The sequence below is a fragment of the Phaethon aethereus genome (genome assembly GCF_964289735.1).
Source record: "Phaethon aethereus genome assembly, chromosome: 2".
Taxonomy (NCBI): Eukaryota; Metazoa; Chordata; class Aves; order Phaethontiformes; family Phaethontidae; genus Phaethon; species Phaethon aethereus.
The window spans coordinates 105,834,938-105,852,819 of record NC_138582.1 but is presented as its reverse complement, the minus strand read 5'-3'; the positions used below and the strand labels follow the sequence as shown (position 1 = coordinate 105,852,819).

The 17,882-nt window shown below is 35.8% G+C and overlaps 1 protein-coding gene across 1 annotated transcript in view; it reads left to right on the top strand.

Annotated features, from left to right (window-relative positions):
- Window positions 1-14,435, top strand: part of RECK (reversion inducing cysteine rich protein with kazal motifs) — a gene marked incomplete at both ends in the record, with an annotated part of 67,370 nt that extends 52,935 nt beyond the window's left edge. The window contains 7 exons of the mRNA XM_082015043.1: window positions 2,337-2,459; window positions 2,954-3,125; window positions 5,203-5,395; window positions 7,849-8,059; window positions 9,410-9,483; window positions 11,758-11,913; window positions 14,241-14,435. Of these exons, the coding sequence (XP_081871169.1) occupies window positions 2,337-2,459; window positions 2,954-3,125; window positions 5,203-5,395; window positions 7,849-8,059; window positions 9,410-9,483; window positions 11,758-11,913; window positions 14,241-14,435 (1,124 nt within the window). The remainder of the gene's footprint in view (window positions 1-2,336; window positions 2,460-2,953; window positions 3,126-5,202; window positions 5,396-7,848; window positions 8,060-9,409; window positions 9,484-11,757; window positions 11,914-14,240) is intronic.
- Window positions 14,436-17,882: the final 3,447 nt, after the last annotated feature.

The window sequence follows — 17,882 nt, the reverse complement described above, 5'->3', positions numbered from 1 at the left end:
CTGAATGTAATGTTCTATGCATTTATAGCTTGTAATGTTTTGGGGTTTTTTGTTCATCCAAAGAGGTTGAAAGTCAGCCAAACACACTTAAAACTTATTTTGTATTGCCAAATTGGTACTATTTGTTCATGGAAGCAAAACACTGAAGACATCTTAACCTTAATGATATATTTGATGGGCAGTTACAGGAAGTATCTGATGAAAGTAGATGGTTTTAAAATACAGTCATTAGCAAATATATTATTTAAATAGTAACTGAATCCTTTTATACAATGTTTGTTTCCAAACATTCTATAATTCCAGACATTCTACAGTTCTATCATGAACCATTCTGTCCAAAAAAACTTGCACTTTTCCAGATTATTGGTGAAAATAATCACCAAAATGTCTGAAGTTGTATTTGTGTTTTATGCTTGTGCAGCATACAGCTGTCACTTGTTCTGGTAACTGGAACAACAACGTGTAGCTGGTGGGTATTCGGTACTCAGTAAGTGCTGTCCATTTAAAAAAAACCAACCAAACAAACAAACAAAAAACACCGCAAAACCAAAACCAGACAGCTTCCTCTCTTTTTCCATAATTACTCATTAAGTGTGTGTGGCAATTAAGACTCTAGGTATTATATAGCGAAATATAAAATTACTAAATTACAAATTCATTAGATGATATATTGAAAACAAATAATTAAAAATTTACAGTAACTATCAATTTTTTGTAGTTACTATATTTAATTGGTTTATATGTCAGTTGCAAAAAGCTAGGGTTTAGTCATAAAATCTGAACTGTCTTTCTTAAAACCATTCTTTATAAACCTTTATCTGATGCTGGGGTTTTTTGTGTTGTGAATTGACTCCAATTATGAAATGACTACTGGTGAAGAGGAGAGTTTGCTGTGTGCACTCTTTTATAGTGAAAGCCAGTAGTCTTGCCAAGTTTTCAAGTGGATCCTACTCTTTAGTCTGAAGAATCACCTAAGAGATCCTGTGTTTGGCATTACCTTCAACTCTTGGAAACTTTTCTTCTTCCCTGCTGACAAATTCCTTCTTTCTTAGGTAGCACTGTGGTTTAGACAGAGCTTTTTGTGCTACAGAGGCTTTCTCTCCCATCCCCTCTTGTTCTGCCATCATTTGTCTAGGAGTACCTCTTCTGAATTGCTCAAATGCTGAGGATTTTCCTTGTGCCCCTGAAATATTTTTCAAAAATTCTAATCCCTAATCTCAACCCTTTGAGAAGACATTAGAGAGAACTGCCTTATTTTGTAAGGCACAGTTACTCTTACGTTTTTCTGAAGAGCTGTGTATTTGTCGGTAGTCCTTAATAACTAACCTGATTATGGCTAGATTGTCTGTCACCAACATGAATTGATTTTGCATAAAACATATAACACAGTGAAGGGCAGTCATATGGACAGTTCACAAAATCAAACTGGAAATGCTAAACTTCCTAAATTTAGAAGAATTCCTAATTCTTAATCCCAGTTCTTAAATTCAGATGTGAAAAAGTTACTGACTTATAAAATACAAAAATTAAGCAGATTGCTCCATCCTCAAAAAGCAGCTGTGATGGTGGCAGTTGCGTTATTAAGGGATTCTTTCTGAAAGCCAAGGGGTAAACATAGACCTCTCTATTCATGTGTGTCTTGTGCTGAATCTAGATCTGGGTTTCTCTTCAGCTTTGCTACAATCTTTCGTGTTCCCCGCTTTGGACAAAGCTCCATTGTAACTTGTACTGCTTGTTGAGGCTAAAATTATGACTATAATGGATGTTGCAAAACAATAAAGACTGGAATGAAGCATTGGCACTATTTAACTCCTGACAAAGGAAAGAAATGAGCACTACAGAGGAGTTTTGCATTGTGTATGACACTATGGTTGAAAGTTTAGCAGTCCTATGTAAAATTAATTTAGAAGAAGAATGTATCTTTATGAAAGCTTTACCTTTAAAGATATGGAGCTTGCGACCCAGAATTTACAGAAGTACTATGTACTATGCTACCACTTCTTCTGTTTTCTGAGTGTATTTCTTTCTGCAGCTTTAAATTGTTCTAAAAAAAAAAAAACAAACCTAACTTATACAGGCTTTTAAAGCATTAAGTGCTTGCTTCCCTGTTTAACTAATTAATCAAAACAACATGTGAACAGACTTTTTCTTTAAATGAGTAAAACAAAACCTGAAATCTTAACAAAAGATAGAAATTTCAATGGGAAAAGAAACTGAATAAGGGAAATTACAGGAACAATTAATAATGAAAATGTAATTCCTATGTAATACATATGAATATGTAGTCTTCTGGTATATTTTTATTAATTATATGTATTTACTTAACTTATTTTAAGGCCATGGAACATCCTTTAATATCGATTGTAATGTCTGTTCTTGTTTTGCTGGAAACTTGATATGTTCCACACGTCAGTGTCTAACTGAGCATAGTTCAGAAGATGAACGTCGGAAGTTTACAGGTAACTTTCCAAACTATGGAAGCTTTAAGCTTAATATTCTTAGAGCGAGGATTAGCATCTAAATTCTTTCTACAGTATTAATAAAAAAAAGTGATAACTTGTTATTAATATGTTCTTTTAACTATTTATTTTTCTCATGTCCAACCTGCACTTCAGAAAAAACACATACATTTTAAAAAAAAATCTGTACTGAAAAATAAAACCTCACATAATATGTAAAAAAGGTGATAATAGGTTGAGACAGGGTAATGCACTGGGGACAAGAGACAAGGAGTTTGGGGAAAAATGGAGAAAGCTGAGTAGAATTAGCAGGGGTGCACAAACTTCCCTTCCTAATACTTTAAGTGCATATGTGCTACAGCATTGCTAAATTACAGGAGGGAGGAGGTGGCTGAAGATGCTGGAAGGCAAAGATATCTTAGTGACCCCTTGTGTATCTTCTCTCATAGAAAGTAGCAGTGCACCAAATCCTGTTTTGTGTGTTGCTTTTACAGGTTTACCATGTAACTGTGTAGATCAGTTTGTACCAGTATGTGGTCAAAATGGACGCACGTATCCAAGTGCATGTATAGCTCGTTGTGTTGGGCTCCAGGACAATCAATTTGAATTTGGATCATGCATTTCCAAGGATCCTTGTAACCCTAACCCTTGTAATAAAAATCAAAGGTAAAAGCAGAATACGTTTTTAAGCTTTTTTTTGGCATCATGTACTCGTAAAGCAGATTTACTTTTTTTTTGAACGTGTTGTATATTGTAGTAATTTTCTACTTTTGTGATACTCCAATAAAAATAACTGTTTCAAGTAGCTACTTTTATCATAGTTAGTAATGGACTGTGATAACTGCCAACTCTTGGTTCTGTTTAGGTAGTGCTATATCAGTTAAATTCATTATGCAGATCTCAGTTTTAGCAATAAAAGAGAACTGATGCATACTTTCAAAAATGGAGGAATCAAATTTTGTTGAAATGGCAATAAGTGTTATTTTACTACTGTGTTTCACATCTTCTTCTAGTAGTTTAAAAAAAAACCCCACACCTGAATTCAAGACTTGGACTCAGTCTTTCTTATTCGGTCAATAAGCTGTTCTTTTTATCTCTAAAATAGGAAAATATCAATCACTCTGGAAGACTTGAGTTTCTCTTATTTAGATTGATATCTTGTGAAAACCATGGCTGTACAATTACCATTTTTTCAATGTCATAAAAACCAAAATCTGTATAGACGACCATATTAAAACAAAAATATGCTCTGAACTAGGGTCAGGAGAAAAGAAAATCTGACCTTTCTTACAGAAATCAAAGACTGTGGCTCATAATATTGGTCTCTGTCTTCAATTTTCTCAAATGTTGTGCAATACTGCAATCTCCTTTGAATTTGTACATTCTTCTGTTTTGAAAGAAAGCCACCATAAGAAGTTGTGTAATACTGTGCTTTCATGAAAACTGATTATAGCAATTTTTTTTTTCCTTTTTCTGCACTTTAAATGCCTTGATGCAGAAAACTGCAGAGAAAACACTCTAGTTCTGTAGCTGTAATAGCCATTATGGCGTTGAAAACTGGAATTTCAAAGCTGCATTGTGGATATACATTTTTTAACTTTCATATTTTTAATTGGGAAAGTATAGAGAGGTTTTTCAATGCTTCAAACCTCATCCTGTAGTTTCAGTAAAGGATTGTACAAATACATTTTTCTGAATCAGTTTGATAATGTAGCATAAACTAAATATGCTCATTTTAAAACTTCTCTGAAGTGCTTAGAATTTATTTAAGATCTTACATTCCACTTGTAAAGTGTTTAAATCTCAGAATTTGTGAGTATTCCCTAATATAAAAGGAAAATGTGTAATGCATGGGACAGCAGCACTCAGAGAGAGTAAAGATGTATTGTACATAGTCCAGTGGTAGCATTGTTGTCATTTATAGAAGGAGGAGATTGTTAAAAAAGCCATTTGACCTTTCATCAGTCTATTCATCAGACTCTATTATAGGCTGGCATTTCTCTAGCAGAGGGATGTCTTGCAGGGGATATGGCAAATGTTTTGCGAATAAGACCATGGAAGGTACATATTTAATATAAAGAGGAAAGAATTTCTGCTGTTTAGTGCTCTTTACTTCTTATCTGTGAAGGCTTGAGAGGGATGACATGCCAGAAAGGAAATTGTGTTAATACTAGATTTTTCCGTTTGTTTGCAGTCATCCTCAAGACTGGATGTGGTATAATATACTGAGCCTACAAAGCTAGAACCCAAATAAATATTTGTAATTGAAACCATGTAATCTTGTTAAGTCTTGTTTTCACTACCTTCTCAAGGAAGGGTGAGGCTAGACCTTTGCAATATAATCTTTTTCTCTTGCAGTTCACTGTTTTCATGTTTTCTCTAGTTTTCCTTAAATACACGTTTACAAAATGAAGCTTGCAAATAGGTAAGAAGTTCAGCCAAGCCTTTTTTAAAAATACATTGAAAAATACTCGGTAAAGATTAATTTTACTGGAAACTGTAGTTGAGTTCACATCTATTGACTAAACATGGTGTGAACGAGTTCCAGGTTTGTGGTGAGATTCAAAATTGGCTATTCAGAATGTTTTATCATACATATTTCCTGCTTTCCTGCAACTCTGATGAACCATAGTTAGCTCTAAAGCACTGGAAAAGATTTCACTGAAAATATTTTCCCTGAATATTTTAAGGCTTTAAAAAAAAATCCTGTGACATGATATGAAATTATTATTACTTTATACAGGTGCATACCAAAGAAACAAGTTTGCTTGACTAGTTTTGGAAAGTTCGAATGTAGCCAGCATGAATGTCTGCCAAGGCAGTTAAATTGTGACCAGACACGGGATCCTGTTTGTGACACAGACAATGTGGAATACAGTAACTTGTGTACTTTATACCAAAAAGGAAAAAGCTTAGCGTACCGAGGACCGTGCCAGGTAGGGAGTGGTTCTAGCAATAAATATCATATCTTCTTTGTTCTTTAATGTTCAACTTTGCAATATTCTAGTTTTTATAGCTTACAAAATGTTTTCATTGAAAGTGATCCTTTAAAAAAGTAATTTTAACTACTATAAAAAACACTGTTACAAAATTATATTCAGAATTTTGTCTGAATAAAACTAGATGCTGAAACTAAAGTTAACAGCTGTCTCAAAACAAATCAAGAGCTTTGCTTATGCTTTCTTGGGGCTAATATTCTGATATATATATCCTTCCTATAGTTTTCACTATTAAAGCTTGCACTGAGGTATGTTTGCAGTAATTAGTGCAGTTCCTTGGTTAGTTAAATACTAATTTTCACCAATTTGAACTTGTTTTAAATAAAAATGAATGCCTGGTCATAGAAAGTCTTTAACGTTTTGTGTGATTGTGCCCCAGGTTTATCAAATTCATTGTTTAGGATCTATTTACACCTAAGTTTTGTTGAAGACTAGGCAGTCTGTAATATTTTCTTTATTTAGTCTGGATTGGATTAGTCTTCATATTAATACATGAGAAGGATTAGGATTAGGTTTATTTCTTCCATCCCACTGCTCCCTACAGTGTTGGTAGACAAGCTATTTCTATCGCTTTACAAGAAAGTGAGGAGCTACTATTTTCAAAGTTGCTGGCTTTACCATTGTTCATAGAATCATAGAGTCATAGAATCATAGAATATTTTGGGTTGGAAGGGACCTTTAAAGGTCATCTAGTCCAACCTCCCTGCAAGGCGCAGGGACATCTCCAACTAGATCAGGGTGCTCAGAGCCCCGTCCAGCCTGACCTGGAATGTTTCCAGGGATGGGGCATCTACCACCTCTCTGGGCAACCTTTCAACCCACAATGAGGGCAGTTTCTCACCACCCTCATTGTGAAAAATTTCTTCCTTATATCTAGTGTAAATTTGATAGGCTGTTTATCTCCAGGTTTTTCTCAAATGATGAAGATTAATTCGAGACCTTGTCTTGGTCTCAACTGATGGATATTCTTAGAAGTACAGAACATTTTTTCAGGGTTTTTCCTGTATTATAAATGCTATTTCTCTTTTAACCCACTTCTAGTTCCTGCCTTTCTTCTGTCTTTATACCTTCTTTTTCTTGCCCTTTTTCAGCAACCTCGTTAAGTACAGATAATTCTTCTCATTGCACATCAGATATCTCATGAGATACTCAGAGAATGTTCAGCCCTTGAACAGTAAGACTCAAAGGAATATTGCATGGCTGTGTTTTTCTCCAGCAGTTATATGTCTAGTTGTATCCATGTTCACGAAGTCTTTGACACAGGTAGCTTTCAGTTTTCACTCTTCCTTTTATAGGGAAGATGACTGCAAGATATGAAACTATTTCGGGTTCTAACATTTACTTGTCCTCTATCTGTTTTCTTGTTAGCTTAGGTGTGTAACATAGAAACTGTAATTGTCTTGCTGTTTCAGAGGATATACAGTGATCATATAGCTCTGGTGAATTCCTTGAAATATTAGTTACTTTAATAAAATATTTAGACCTTATCAAGAAAATATGGAATGAGTTGTCATTTCACAAGTCTTTGGACAAAAGTATCAATCATACCTTGTCTGCAAAGAGTCAGCAATTCCATTTTCTTCTGTCAATGTTCAGAAGCTTTAGTTTATTGGCATTTGATCTTTTCAATGTGTTGGACTAATATACACACACAGGCAGGACAGGAAGAAGCTATATTACAATTTTCTTTGATTTTCACATGTGTTTGAATCAAATGATACACTAAAAAAGTTTTTCTGAGAGAAAATGGACACAACAAATATATTTTTATAAGTAAAGGTCTCAACAATATATTTTTGACAGAGGTGTCTAGTAATGGATTTTATTCTTTTTAAATAAATGTATACATTTAGGTTCTCAAACAATGTGCTAGAAATGCAGGTGCGCACACACTAAATTTTAAGAAACAAAACCACGCTGAGATTAATGAATAAATAAATTATTAATATGTCATTAAAAGATCAATAAATACTATAATAGCAAATGTTTTATTAATAAATTAGTTTTATTAAGAAAATACTATTTTGTTTATTACATAATAACATTATAATAATCTTAACTCTAATTAATTTAATAAGTTAATTTAAATGACATAGTTATAAGCATTAGCACGGAGCAAAAATTCTTATTTCCCAAAACATGTCTTATTATATGTTTCTCAAATTCCAACTTTAATTTTTCTGTTACCTTCTTTAAATACTTATGCTTTGCATTTATTACCCATTCATAAACTAGCAGGTTATTTACTCTAGATTTCCTACTTTTTTGAATGTTTGACAATATTAGCGGCGAATTCCCATTAACGTTGGTTTTCCTAATGTTAAAACTATTCTGAAGATTTATCTGTAGCATGAATAGATTAATCTTTGAAACATTTCTGTGTGCTTCAGCCGTTTTGCAAATCAGCGGAACCTGTATGTGGACATAACGGGGAAACCTACAGCAGCGTCTGTGCTGCCTACTCCGACCGTGTGGCTGTTGACTACTATGGACACTGTCAGGCTGTAGGTGTTCTCTCAGACTACGGTTTTCATACAGAGTGTGCCTTTGTTAAATGTCCCCAGCTTTCTGCTACTGGCTGCAAACCGGTTATCGCACCAGGTATGTTAATTCATCGTTGAAGTTTACTGCAGATGGGAGAGAGTCTCCAGGCTATGTGTATATAAATAGGTGTGTATTTGGAACGAACGAAACTTATGCTTTAAAACATTATATTCCATAACGTCTTTGAGACATCTAACAGAAAGGATGAAGTAAAGATCTTCACTTGGGGCTAGAACAAGCTAGTATCAGGACTCAGCCGAGTAATTCTGAAGTGGAAGGGCCTCGGCTTTAGGAGTCACACTCCTTCAGTCTGTAGAAACTGGCAGCTCTCCCCATAAGGACTGGTTGGGGAGAAACAAATGAGGTCTGTGGTGTCTAGGGTAGAATGTCACTGGGAATCGGATGAGTAATTTTTCGGAAGTGGCAGCACAGATACCACACTGGAATGCCAAATTGTCATCAAAGTAGAGTTCCCAGAAGAACAAAGATTATGTTTAATTAGAAGACAAGAGTAAAATACCCTGTGTATTACAGTACTGTGAAAGAGGAAGACAGTAGGAAGTTTTACAGTTGTACTGTTTTGAACTGTTTTTTTATGGTTCTCACAAATACTCCCTTTATGAAACAGTAACTAATCACAGGTAATACATAGAGCAAGAAAAGCTCAGTTTTTAAAAAGAATCAGTTTTATGCATTTTTCTCATTCACTGGTTTGAAAAAGGGTCTTTGTGCTTTGATATTACATTTAATATTGTAAAAGTCACTCTGTGGATGTGAATTTATGTAGAATACGTCAGAGGGGTGAATTAAATATATAATCATGGGTAGAAAGTTGAAATATTAGCCCTTTGGTTTCTGAGATGGTGAGGAAAAACAGTAGGAGAAATATGACATGCTTCTGTGTTAAACACAAATCTGTCAGACAGGACCTTTCCCCCCGCCCCTTATTATATAAAGATTCTAAGCTCCAACATGGTATAACTACATAAATTAATGTTTGCAACATGCATAATTGCTTCTGTCATGTCCTAGCTATTTCAGGTCTTGAAATTCATAGTTTCTCTAGTTGCATATGCATGCGTCCATACAAAACCTTGTCTTGTAGTACAAAGTGCCTGTGGTTTTTAGATTACAATGTGTCATCCTGAAACAAATGAAAATTCAACTTATTGCTTCATGTTGATAGTAGTAAATGTGTGTTGAAAGATGACTGCTTTTGCATTACAAACGTTTTCAACATTAAAAAATGTTAGAAATTGTGCAATTTCACTATCAAATTGAAAGATTTACTTCGGTTTCATTGTTTTGCTATTTTCATTCTGAGTTAATGTTCAACTTTTGACCCCTGCTTACTTAAAAGTGAAAAGACTATTTGCTTTTATTTCTGAGATTTTTTTATCCCCATAGGAGCCTGCTGTCCACTATGTGCAGGAATGCTGAGAATCTTATATGACAAAGACAAGCTGGACACTTTTGCAAGGGTAAACAGTTTAATCATGCCTTACGTTAAATGGTACATGGAAAAGTCAAGTTACTGTATACTCTCTCCTGAAAAGTTAACACATTATAAAACCAATTATTTTTCACTAGCTAGTGTATGATTTGGATTTTTTCTTCATACTGTTTATACTTTCCTTTATTTCTTAATATCAGGTATAGAAATTGAATTACAATGCAAAGCAAAACAGAATTAGAGTAGGCAGAAACAAGCACATTCAGGTTTACAGTTTAAATTATTTACTTGCAATAGTAAAGACAAATTATATGAGAACTGCATCTATCTCATGGTAGTAATACAGTGTATATTTGTTATTTATGGAGTTTTTGTTAATATTATTCTGCTAGCTCTCTATTTCCTAATATAGGTAACAATTCTGACATCGTCTCACATCTAAATTGGATTGTTTTACACTCTTCGGGTTTTCTAGATAGTAGTTGTCACTGATTTTGTTACTTATCAGCAAGAATGTTGGATTTTAATTTAGCATTTCTGTAAGTTAGACACCAGCACCCTTCATTACTGCGCTTTGAAAACCTCCAGTGTAAGGTGGATCTGATGTTGTCTATTGCTGAACACAACATACTAAGGCCCAGACTCCCCATGTGGTGTAGAAAAGGATTGCACTTTCTTGACCCCAGCTTTTATGCTTCAGTATATGGAACAGAACAGAACGCTTGATTTTTGGCATAACATCACAACAAAATAGAGTAATATGACGATCGTGCCTGGTTAAGCAAAACAATTCATGTTTGCATCTGCACATGATTTTCATTTTTTAATATCAAGAAGAAAGAGAATTTCGCCAGAACAGTATAAAATTACATTAACTTATTTATATGTTTAGGAGTAGAGGTAATTTGCTATTATTGTAAAAACACAGAAAAATTTATCTTGAACAGGACCCCTGGAGACCCTCTAGTCCAACCCCCTGCTAAAAGCAAGGTTAACTGCGGTTAGATCAGCTTGGCCAGCTCAGTTTTTAAAACCTCCAGGAGTAGAGATTCCACAAGCTGAATGCTTGCTGGACTCTCTTCAGTTTGTCAGTGTGGTCTGGGGTGGGAGGGTGGCATAAATAAAGGGGGACAAGGACTTCTGCTGGCTCTGTTCTTGCTGCTGCAGTCCAGTGTGTGGTTGGCCTTCACCTCAAGGGTGTGCTGCTGATTGACGTTCTACTGATTTCCTCTCAGAGATTTTGCGTTTGTGTGTGCCGTGTGTGTGTGTGCGCGCGCGCACATGTTGATCGATTTTGCTGAGTAACAGTGTCTGTTAGGTCATGACGGCATCCTGGAATGTCTTCCAGTTGTCATCTCTAATGGCACCAGGGACATGGCGACTACTGGAGCTTCTCAGTTCATACATTACAACATGTGGCTGTGGAGAAGAAGTTTTAGTTTTAGTTAGAAGAAGGCTTTCTAGTTAAAGAAACTTCTTGGACTTACTCAAGTAGTTATTCACGTAGTTGGTGATAACTACTCTCCTCTCACCTACCCACCTAGTTGCTTTTTTTCTTCTTTTTCCCCTCTCTGTTTTCTTCCCTTTGTCACCACAGTCTTGATTACTTTCTCTTCTCTTGCTCACCTAACGCCACAATAGAGTCAGGTTTTCAGAACTCATATATATAAATATGTGCATATGTATATTTTTACATTTAAAATATGTGATCCCTCAAACCTTCACGTCAGCATACTCTTAGCACATACTAGAAATTTACAGAAGTTTGACTGAAGCTCTGTCCTTTGGAAACGTCCATCAGGGGTCATTGAACAAGCCCCCAGAGATGATCACTAACTGGTCACAGCCACCTGGAGACTGTGCGTGGTGTGACACTACCCTGAGCATGGAGAGTTTTGGTGGCTCTTGGAACAGGTTCTGAGGTGCTAAAGGAGTGCCAGCTGGTAGGGCTGCTCTGCCTCTCGTTTCCCAGCATGGGAACACAAGCCACTGTAACAGCTAAGCATTTACATTGTTTTGAGGTACGTGATACATATACACACTAACCATGAATGTGGGGGGCAACACATATCAAAACCATAGTTAATTTAAGAAGTAAACAATTTTTTCCCGTTCTTCCTTTCATTTTTTTAATGTTTTGTTGGGGAGTGGGTTTGGGTCTTTCTTTGCTAGAGATTAGAAATGAGTAGTTTAAATGGCTGAAACAAATTTTCTGGCATGACGTCAAGGTGTTAAAACTGAAGAGGAGAAATGTAATTTTGCATAATATCACATCATCCACAAAGTTCTTTGTTTCTTCCAGGTAACAACTAAAAAACCTATAACAGTACTTGACATACTTGAAAAAATCCGCCTGCATGTCTCAGTGCCGCAATGTGATGTGTTTGGATATTTAAGCATAGAATCCGAAATTGTGATTCTTATCATTCCTGTGGATCAGAACCCCAAACCATTGCAGGTAGACTATATTATTATGTTGTTTACCCAGCATGGAGTTACTGCATTTTTATATGTGTACACTTTACTACTTTCAATATAGCAGTTTTAAAATTTGTATTTTCCTGTGTACCAAGTGCATGGGGATTTCTCTAGTGACTCAAATGTGGATAGCTAGTATTATGGATGGTAAAATGTGTCTTGAGAATCCTGCTCTTCTGATAAGAGGCTTCTGAGTTTGGGTAATTAGATGGGAGAGGTGAAGAAAGGCCAAAGATGATTTTTGTTTTAAAACTAATAAATGCAGAACCCTCAACTACTATGGCTAAAATAACAGAAAATATAAACTAATGAAAATAAATAAATTACTCAATGACCTCTTAAATTAATATTGTCTATTAAATGCATACCTGCATATGAAATGGTACTCCTTTGTCTCCAGGGTAATTGTTAAAAGTAGATCGAAGTATATGTGATACTAGGCTGAAGCACATCATACATAGATATCCCATTAGTGCATTGTGCGCGCCGGGATGGTAAGCAATAGTTCGTACCAAAGAGGATCTGTTGATACTATTCTGAGACCATTCTGGTTTTGACATTCCTTTCCACCTTATGGTAAAAAGCGCTGGGAAATCCCAAAATGCTATAAAGAACTCAAAAAGAAAGTAACATTCCAATAAGCTGCCCAGCTTGCTGTGTCATAGCTAGTTCATTCTAGCAAACAAGAACCTAAAGCTCACAGTACTAAACTAAATTTGTTGGTAAACCAACAAATGCAACTCGGAAGTTCTTACAGGATTTTCTTAGGAGCAGTTCAGAGCAATAAAGCAAGCCTTTGGCTATGACGTGTTGCATTATTATTGTCTTGGAGCTGTTCCTTCATTTTTACTTTCTGCTTGTTAACCTCTGTAAGACCAGTGAGGGTATCTTCTTCCTATTAAAAGCAACATAATTCCTTGCCCTTTTGTGGTTGTTTTTAACACTCTTGCCTGGCCCTGCTGACAGCCCTTGATAATGAAGTCCCTTTGGAGATTAGGTGCTCTGACTGGTTCATTCCATTACCTGACGTGTTGATGTGTACTAGTGTAAAATGAAGGGCTTAGCTTTGAGAAGGAATGGGAGAGAAAACCTGCCCACAATCTCTTTCTCATCTTTTACAATACAAACAGAATTCAGTCAGGTTCATTTCCTTGTTGTTAATTTTATATTGATGGCTGCTTCCCATTTCCATTTTATTTCTGCAGTCTAATTTTGCATGCTCAGTATTCCTTCTGGGATGGGCTAAAGTTATGGTATAGTGTGAGGGAATAGAATCACTGCCATAAACTTTGCAAGTTGCAGTATCTTATAGGGTAGTTGTTTCTCGGGCAGATACACTGTGTGTATTTTGCTTGCCTGTACTACTGGAGCAACCCTTGTTATGTCCAACTTGGCTCCAAGCTTATGCCTCCTTCTTTAGCAGAAATAGCCCAAAATGTTGCCAGGACTTAGGACACAAAGTCTGGGGCCTCATCAATCTGGTCATCTCTTACTCCATCTGCAGCAGGTGCTGTCAGACTCCTGGGTAGAGGGGGACTCTCTAAAATCAGAGAGGCCACCTGAAACCAGGGAAGAGCTGCTCATCTTGCTGGTGACACCCCTTGCTGAGCTAGAAGTATCTGAACTTTCAAAGCTTTGGGCCTCCAGATATTAATTTTGTCAAGTTAAAACTTCACCAGAGGCTGCTTCCAAAGCTGTTAAAGAGACTTAGTACTAAATTCGTTCCTGCGTTGCAGTAGAAGGTAAGGTGGAAAAAATAGATTTTCTAACATAAATTCATAATTTTCATCATGTCACTGGGGGAATGGAAACCTGGAAACCTGGGTTTTCTTAGGTTTTTCCTATTACTCCCATTCTTTTCTTCCCTTCCCAAAAAAGAAATCAGTTTTCCCTGATTTGGAAGAAAAAGCCCAGTAAGTAGAAAATCCTCATTTTTACACTGTTGCAGATTTCAAGGCAGTGTCTTGGTCAATCAAGAAGGAAGTCCTCAGTTTTAGAGGTACTTAATTTAGTTAATTACAATTTACTGTGAGCTTTTTGGCATCAACATTCAAAACACATCACCCACGGTAACTTGTATGTAGCTTCCCTTTTGCTACCACTCAGGGCTTCCACAGCAGTTTTCATAGTACCAGAGTCTATGATAAGAGCTCCAATATGTTTTCTAAGAAATACTCCCCCAAATTATATAAATCTTATGTGCTGATGTGAATAACTCAGATTTTCTTTCCTGAATTTTGCTATCTAGCAGCATTTTTGCATTGGTGTTTTACATGGCAAGAAAAGAAATAATTTTTTTTTCCTTAGATTGAAGCCTGCAATAAAGAAGCAGAAAAGATTGAGTCACTGATAAATTCAGACAGTCCAACATTAGCATCACACGTGCCACTGTCAGCTCTAATTGCATCTCAAGTACAAGTTTCATTTAGCATTTCTTCTCCTTCTGTTAAAGTGGTGCCTGTTCTGCACTCCCTGTTCATAAGCCTTTTACTCACCTTGTGAGCGTTAATATGTTATACACAATTGCTTAGAAAATATGCATGAGTATTGTGGTGTGTTATATTGTGAAGGACATTCAGAATTGTTGATCACTGAACCAGAAAACAAAAATTGTAGAAGATTTGATGAACTAATATTTTTCAATGAAGAACTAAAAGTATTTGGAATAATGTGAAAAGATTATTATTTTATTCATTACTTGTCAGATCAATGTTTCAGCACAATTAGATCATTTTCCATTGATCTTGGAAACATAGAAATACTCTGGAAGGTTCTGACATTATGGATTTATGATTTTTGCAAGAAGGGATCTTATAGGGTTTTTTTCAGCAATGAATGAAGTAGTGTTTTGAGTTTATTGAAGAATGTTATTTTTATATTATTCAGATGCATATCATTGACAACAAAAAGCATGCACCTATTTTAAACATCATTTTTGGAAGAAACAAATTGCTGCTACTTAATTACCTTACCAAAAAATTTAAGAGTTTATTCTCATGTAAATATGCTTTCATATTTTATTATGAAGAAAACTAACTAGCCCTGGGCCTATTTCAGTAGATGTCTTTACTTGCACTAGTGAAGATTTGCTGGACATTGGGCTCAATGCTTGTAAAATGACAATCAAGCTCTGTACTAGTACCTGACTTCAATGAAGAAAAATGTTCTTTTTATAGTTTTGTACATTTCAGAATCTCATATTGGATGCAAAATTATAAAGAATCTCAGTATCTATATTTAAGTGCCATTTAAAATATTGCAGTATTTGCATGTTATCTAATGAAATTTATACTTTAAATGTTTATACAAACAGTATGTTTTATTACGTATTGTATTTTATGCACCTGACCTTAGTCTACATGAAGTATTTTATATCAGTATTATGATAGCCAACTTTTGAAGTACATACGGAAAAACTTTTTTTTGCCAAAATGCTGAACTTTGAAAGAAAGCACTGAAAACTTTTTGAACATGTATGTTGTCGTAGCATGTTTGTAGCAATTATTTTCTGCTAAAACTTTAAATGCAAAAGTATTAAAGCTTTTTATTTTAATAAAACACTTTGTCATGTCTCCTTGTATACAAATTAGTGCAATTTTATAGAATTCTGCAATATAACATGTGTTTTTCTTTCTCTCTCAAGTCAACACTTAAAACTAACTGCAATTACATGCATTTGTGACTCATGCAGTTTGGTGGTTCCAAATAAAGTACATTTCAAGGGGGTTTTGGGGTGGGTTTTTTTACCAAATCTGTGTCACATGCGTGTAAGTTTATGCTATGTGAGTGTCAGACTCGATTAACTATAGAAGCAGAATGGGGCTCTCTTGGGTAAGGTTACAGTCATCTTCAGTTTTGATTTGGAAGAGACTTCTCTCAGCTACAGCTGGAAATCTGCATAAATGTTAAGGACAGAATTACTACCTTATTCGTACCTAAACTTTACGGCCCAAGCTCCTCTAAAGCAAACTGAGTGACTGGATGTGCAAGCCAACAGTGAGTTTCTTTGAAACATCCATCAGTTGCTTTTCTAAGCAGATCTCTCTTGTCTCTTAATGAGTGAAGAGCACTTTTATATTTTAAGTGCAGTTGTACTCTACACGTAGTTTCTGAGTACTTTTGGTAGATGAGTGCAAATGCAGATAATCTTTGGGAATGTTCTTGCCAAGTTAACTCCAGGAAGACTCATGCACATAATCATCAAAGTCTGGATACAAAAAAACTTGTTGAATATGTTGATAATTCATCTCTTTCTGAAATTTCTTCTGTGGATTCTTTCAAAACTTGGACAGAAGAGCATGATGAATGCATTTGAAAAGCTTTTTGAACTGAAATGGCTTAGATGATCTCTCCAGAAACTGCAAGCAATTCAGATTGTTTACTGAATTCCTTTTTTTCCCAAATCATTAGGAAGTGTCTCTTCAACGTGTAGCCTGTTAGCTTGCTTAGCATTTAGCTGAAGCAATCTGATGCCTACTAAAAAAAAAGGAATTATAAATGTCTTAAGAAAACATGCACACACATATATATACCACAGTGGAAAAATTAGTTAAAAAAGCTTAATAGCATACCTTTTGTGGAACAGATTATATAATTTTTTTTTTTTTGGCTGTGACGATTTTCTTCAATGAAAGATAATACCAAAAACATTGCCTCAATTTGTATGATGAATCTGGAAAAAGGAGAATTTAAGCCCAGAGGTTTTTGAATTCACATGTGAGTGTCCAGTACTTGCTAGAAAAGAATGAAGATTTTGAGTGGTTATGTTAGATATGTACAGAACCAATGGGATTTTATAAAATCCTAAATTCTTGAACATAAATCCAGCATCCAAAGTGTACAGGACTTACTTAGGTTTTTTTTGGTGGATGAACCAAAGTACTTAAGTGGTTTTCTGAAGACCTCAGACTACTTCAAAGGAATGAAGAAACTATTTACTTGCGGTTTTGAACACAAATGAACTAGGAGAAAAGATGGAAGAAACCAAGCCCAGTTTTACTTTGCAAGTTATGAAATTTGAACCTAATGGGGACAAATTTGATACAGGTTTCGGCGGAGTTTTCCATATAAGTGCTAATGATGTTCTGTCACCATCTGTGTGGAAATCTGGATTCGCTCAAGAAGGAATGGAGACAGCACAAGGGCACTTCAAAGCAGCGCAAGCCTGTTTGTTGCTTTTATAGCAGGACTCAGCTGAAACGTTTACAAAACATTATTTTCTTGTCTGCTGAAAAGCAGAGCTGATGCCAGTAATTGGCTCCGGAGAGAGGCTTTAGTTCTGTTTCAGTTTGTTTAGTTTGGCTCTTCCCGACAGGGCGGCAGCGAGGCGGGGATGCCAGCAGTGCCTGCTTGTACCCCCCAGGAGCGGATCAGCCGCAGGGACACGTACCAGCGGAAACAGGAGCAAGGGATTTCTGGCTTACGCTTTCTTCTGCGTTTTGAGTCCAGCAGAAGCTGGGATCTCTGAATTTCAGAGAAGGTAATAGCCCTGTGAGAGGGCGTGAAATCGGCACTTAGAACCGCAGTGTCACTTCGTAGCCCCGCTCTTCTTTCATGCTCTAGTTTTACGCCACTTTACCCAGTGTCATAACTTGGGGATTTACATGTATGTATCATCTTGATTGGAAGGTAAAGTGTTATTTATACATCCTTACTGAGTTTTCAGATGCTTTTCCAGGTCTTCCTTTCACATTTAAAGTATATTTCAAAACTATTCAACACGATCACTATTGCTGGGAAGCCCTGGGAGCATTTACATGAGCAAATACAAATACGTGAGCGATTCGTAAGACTGTGGACTAGATGTGTCATATTTGAAGTCTGGACTGCAAGGTGACCCTCTAATCAAATTAATCCCAAAAAGAAAAAAGTAACATTGGGGACAAAAGATTTGTCTGCCACGGTTGTGCTAGACTTGATTGCAACTTCCTGCCCATTCTTTGAACTGGT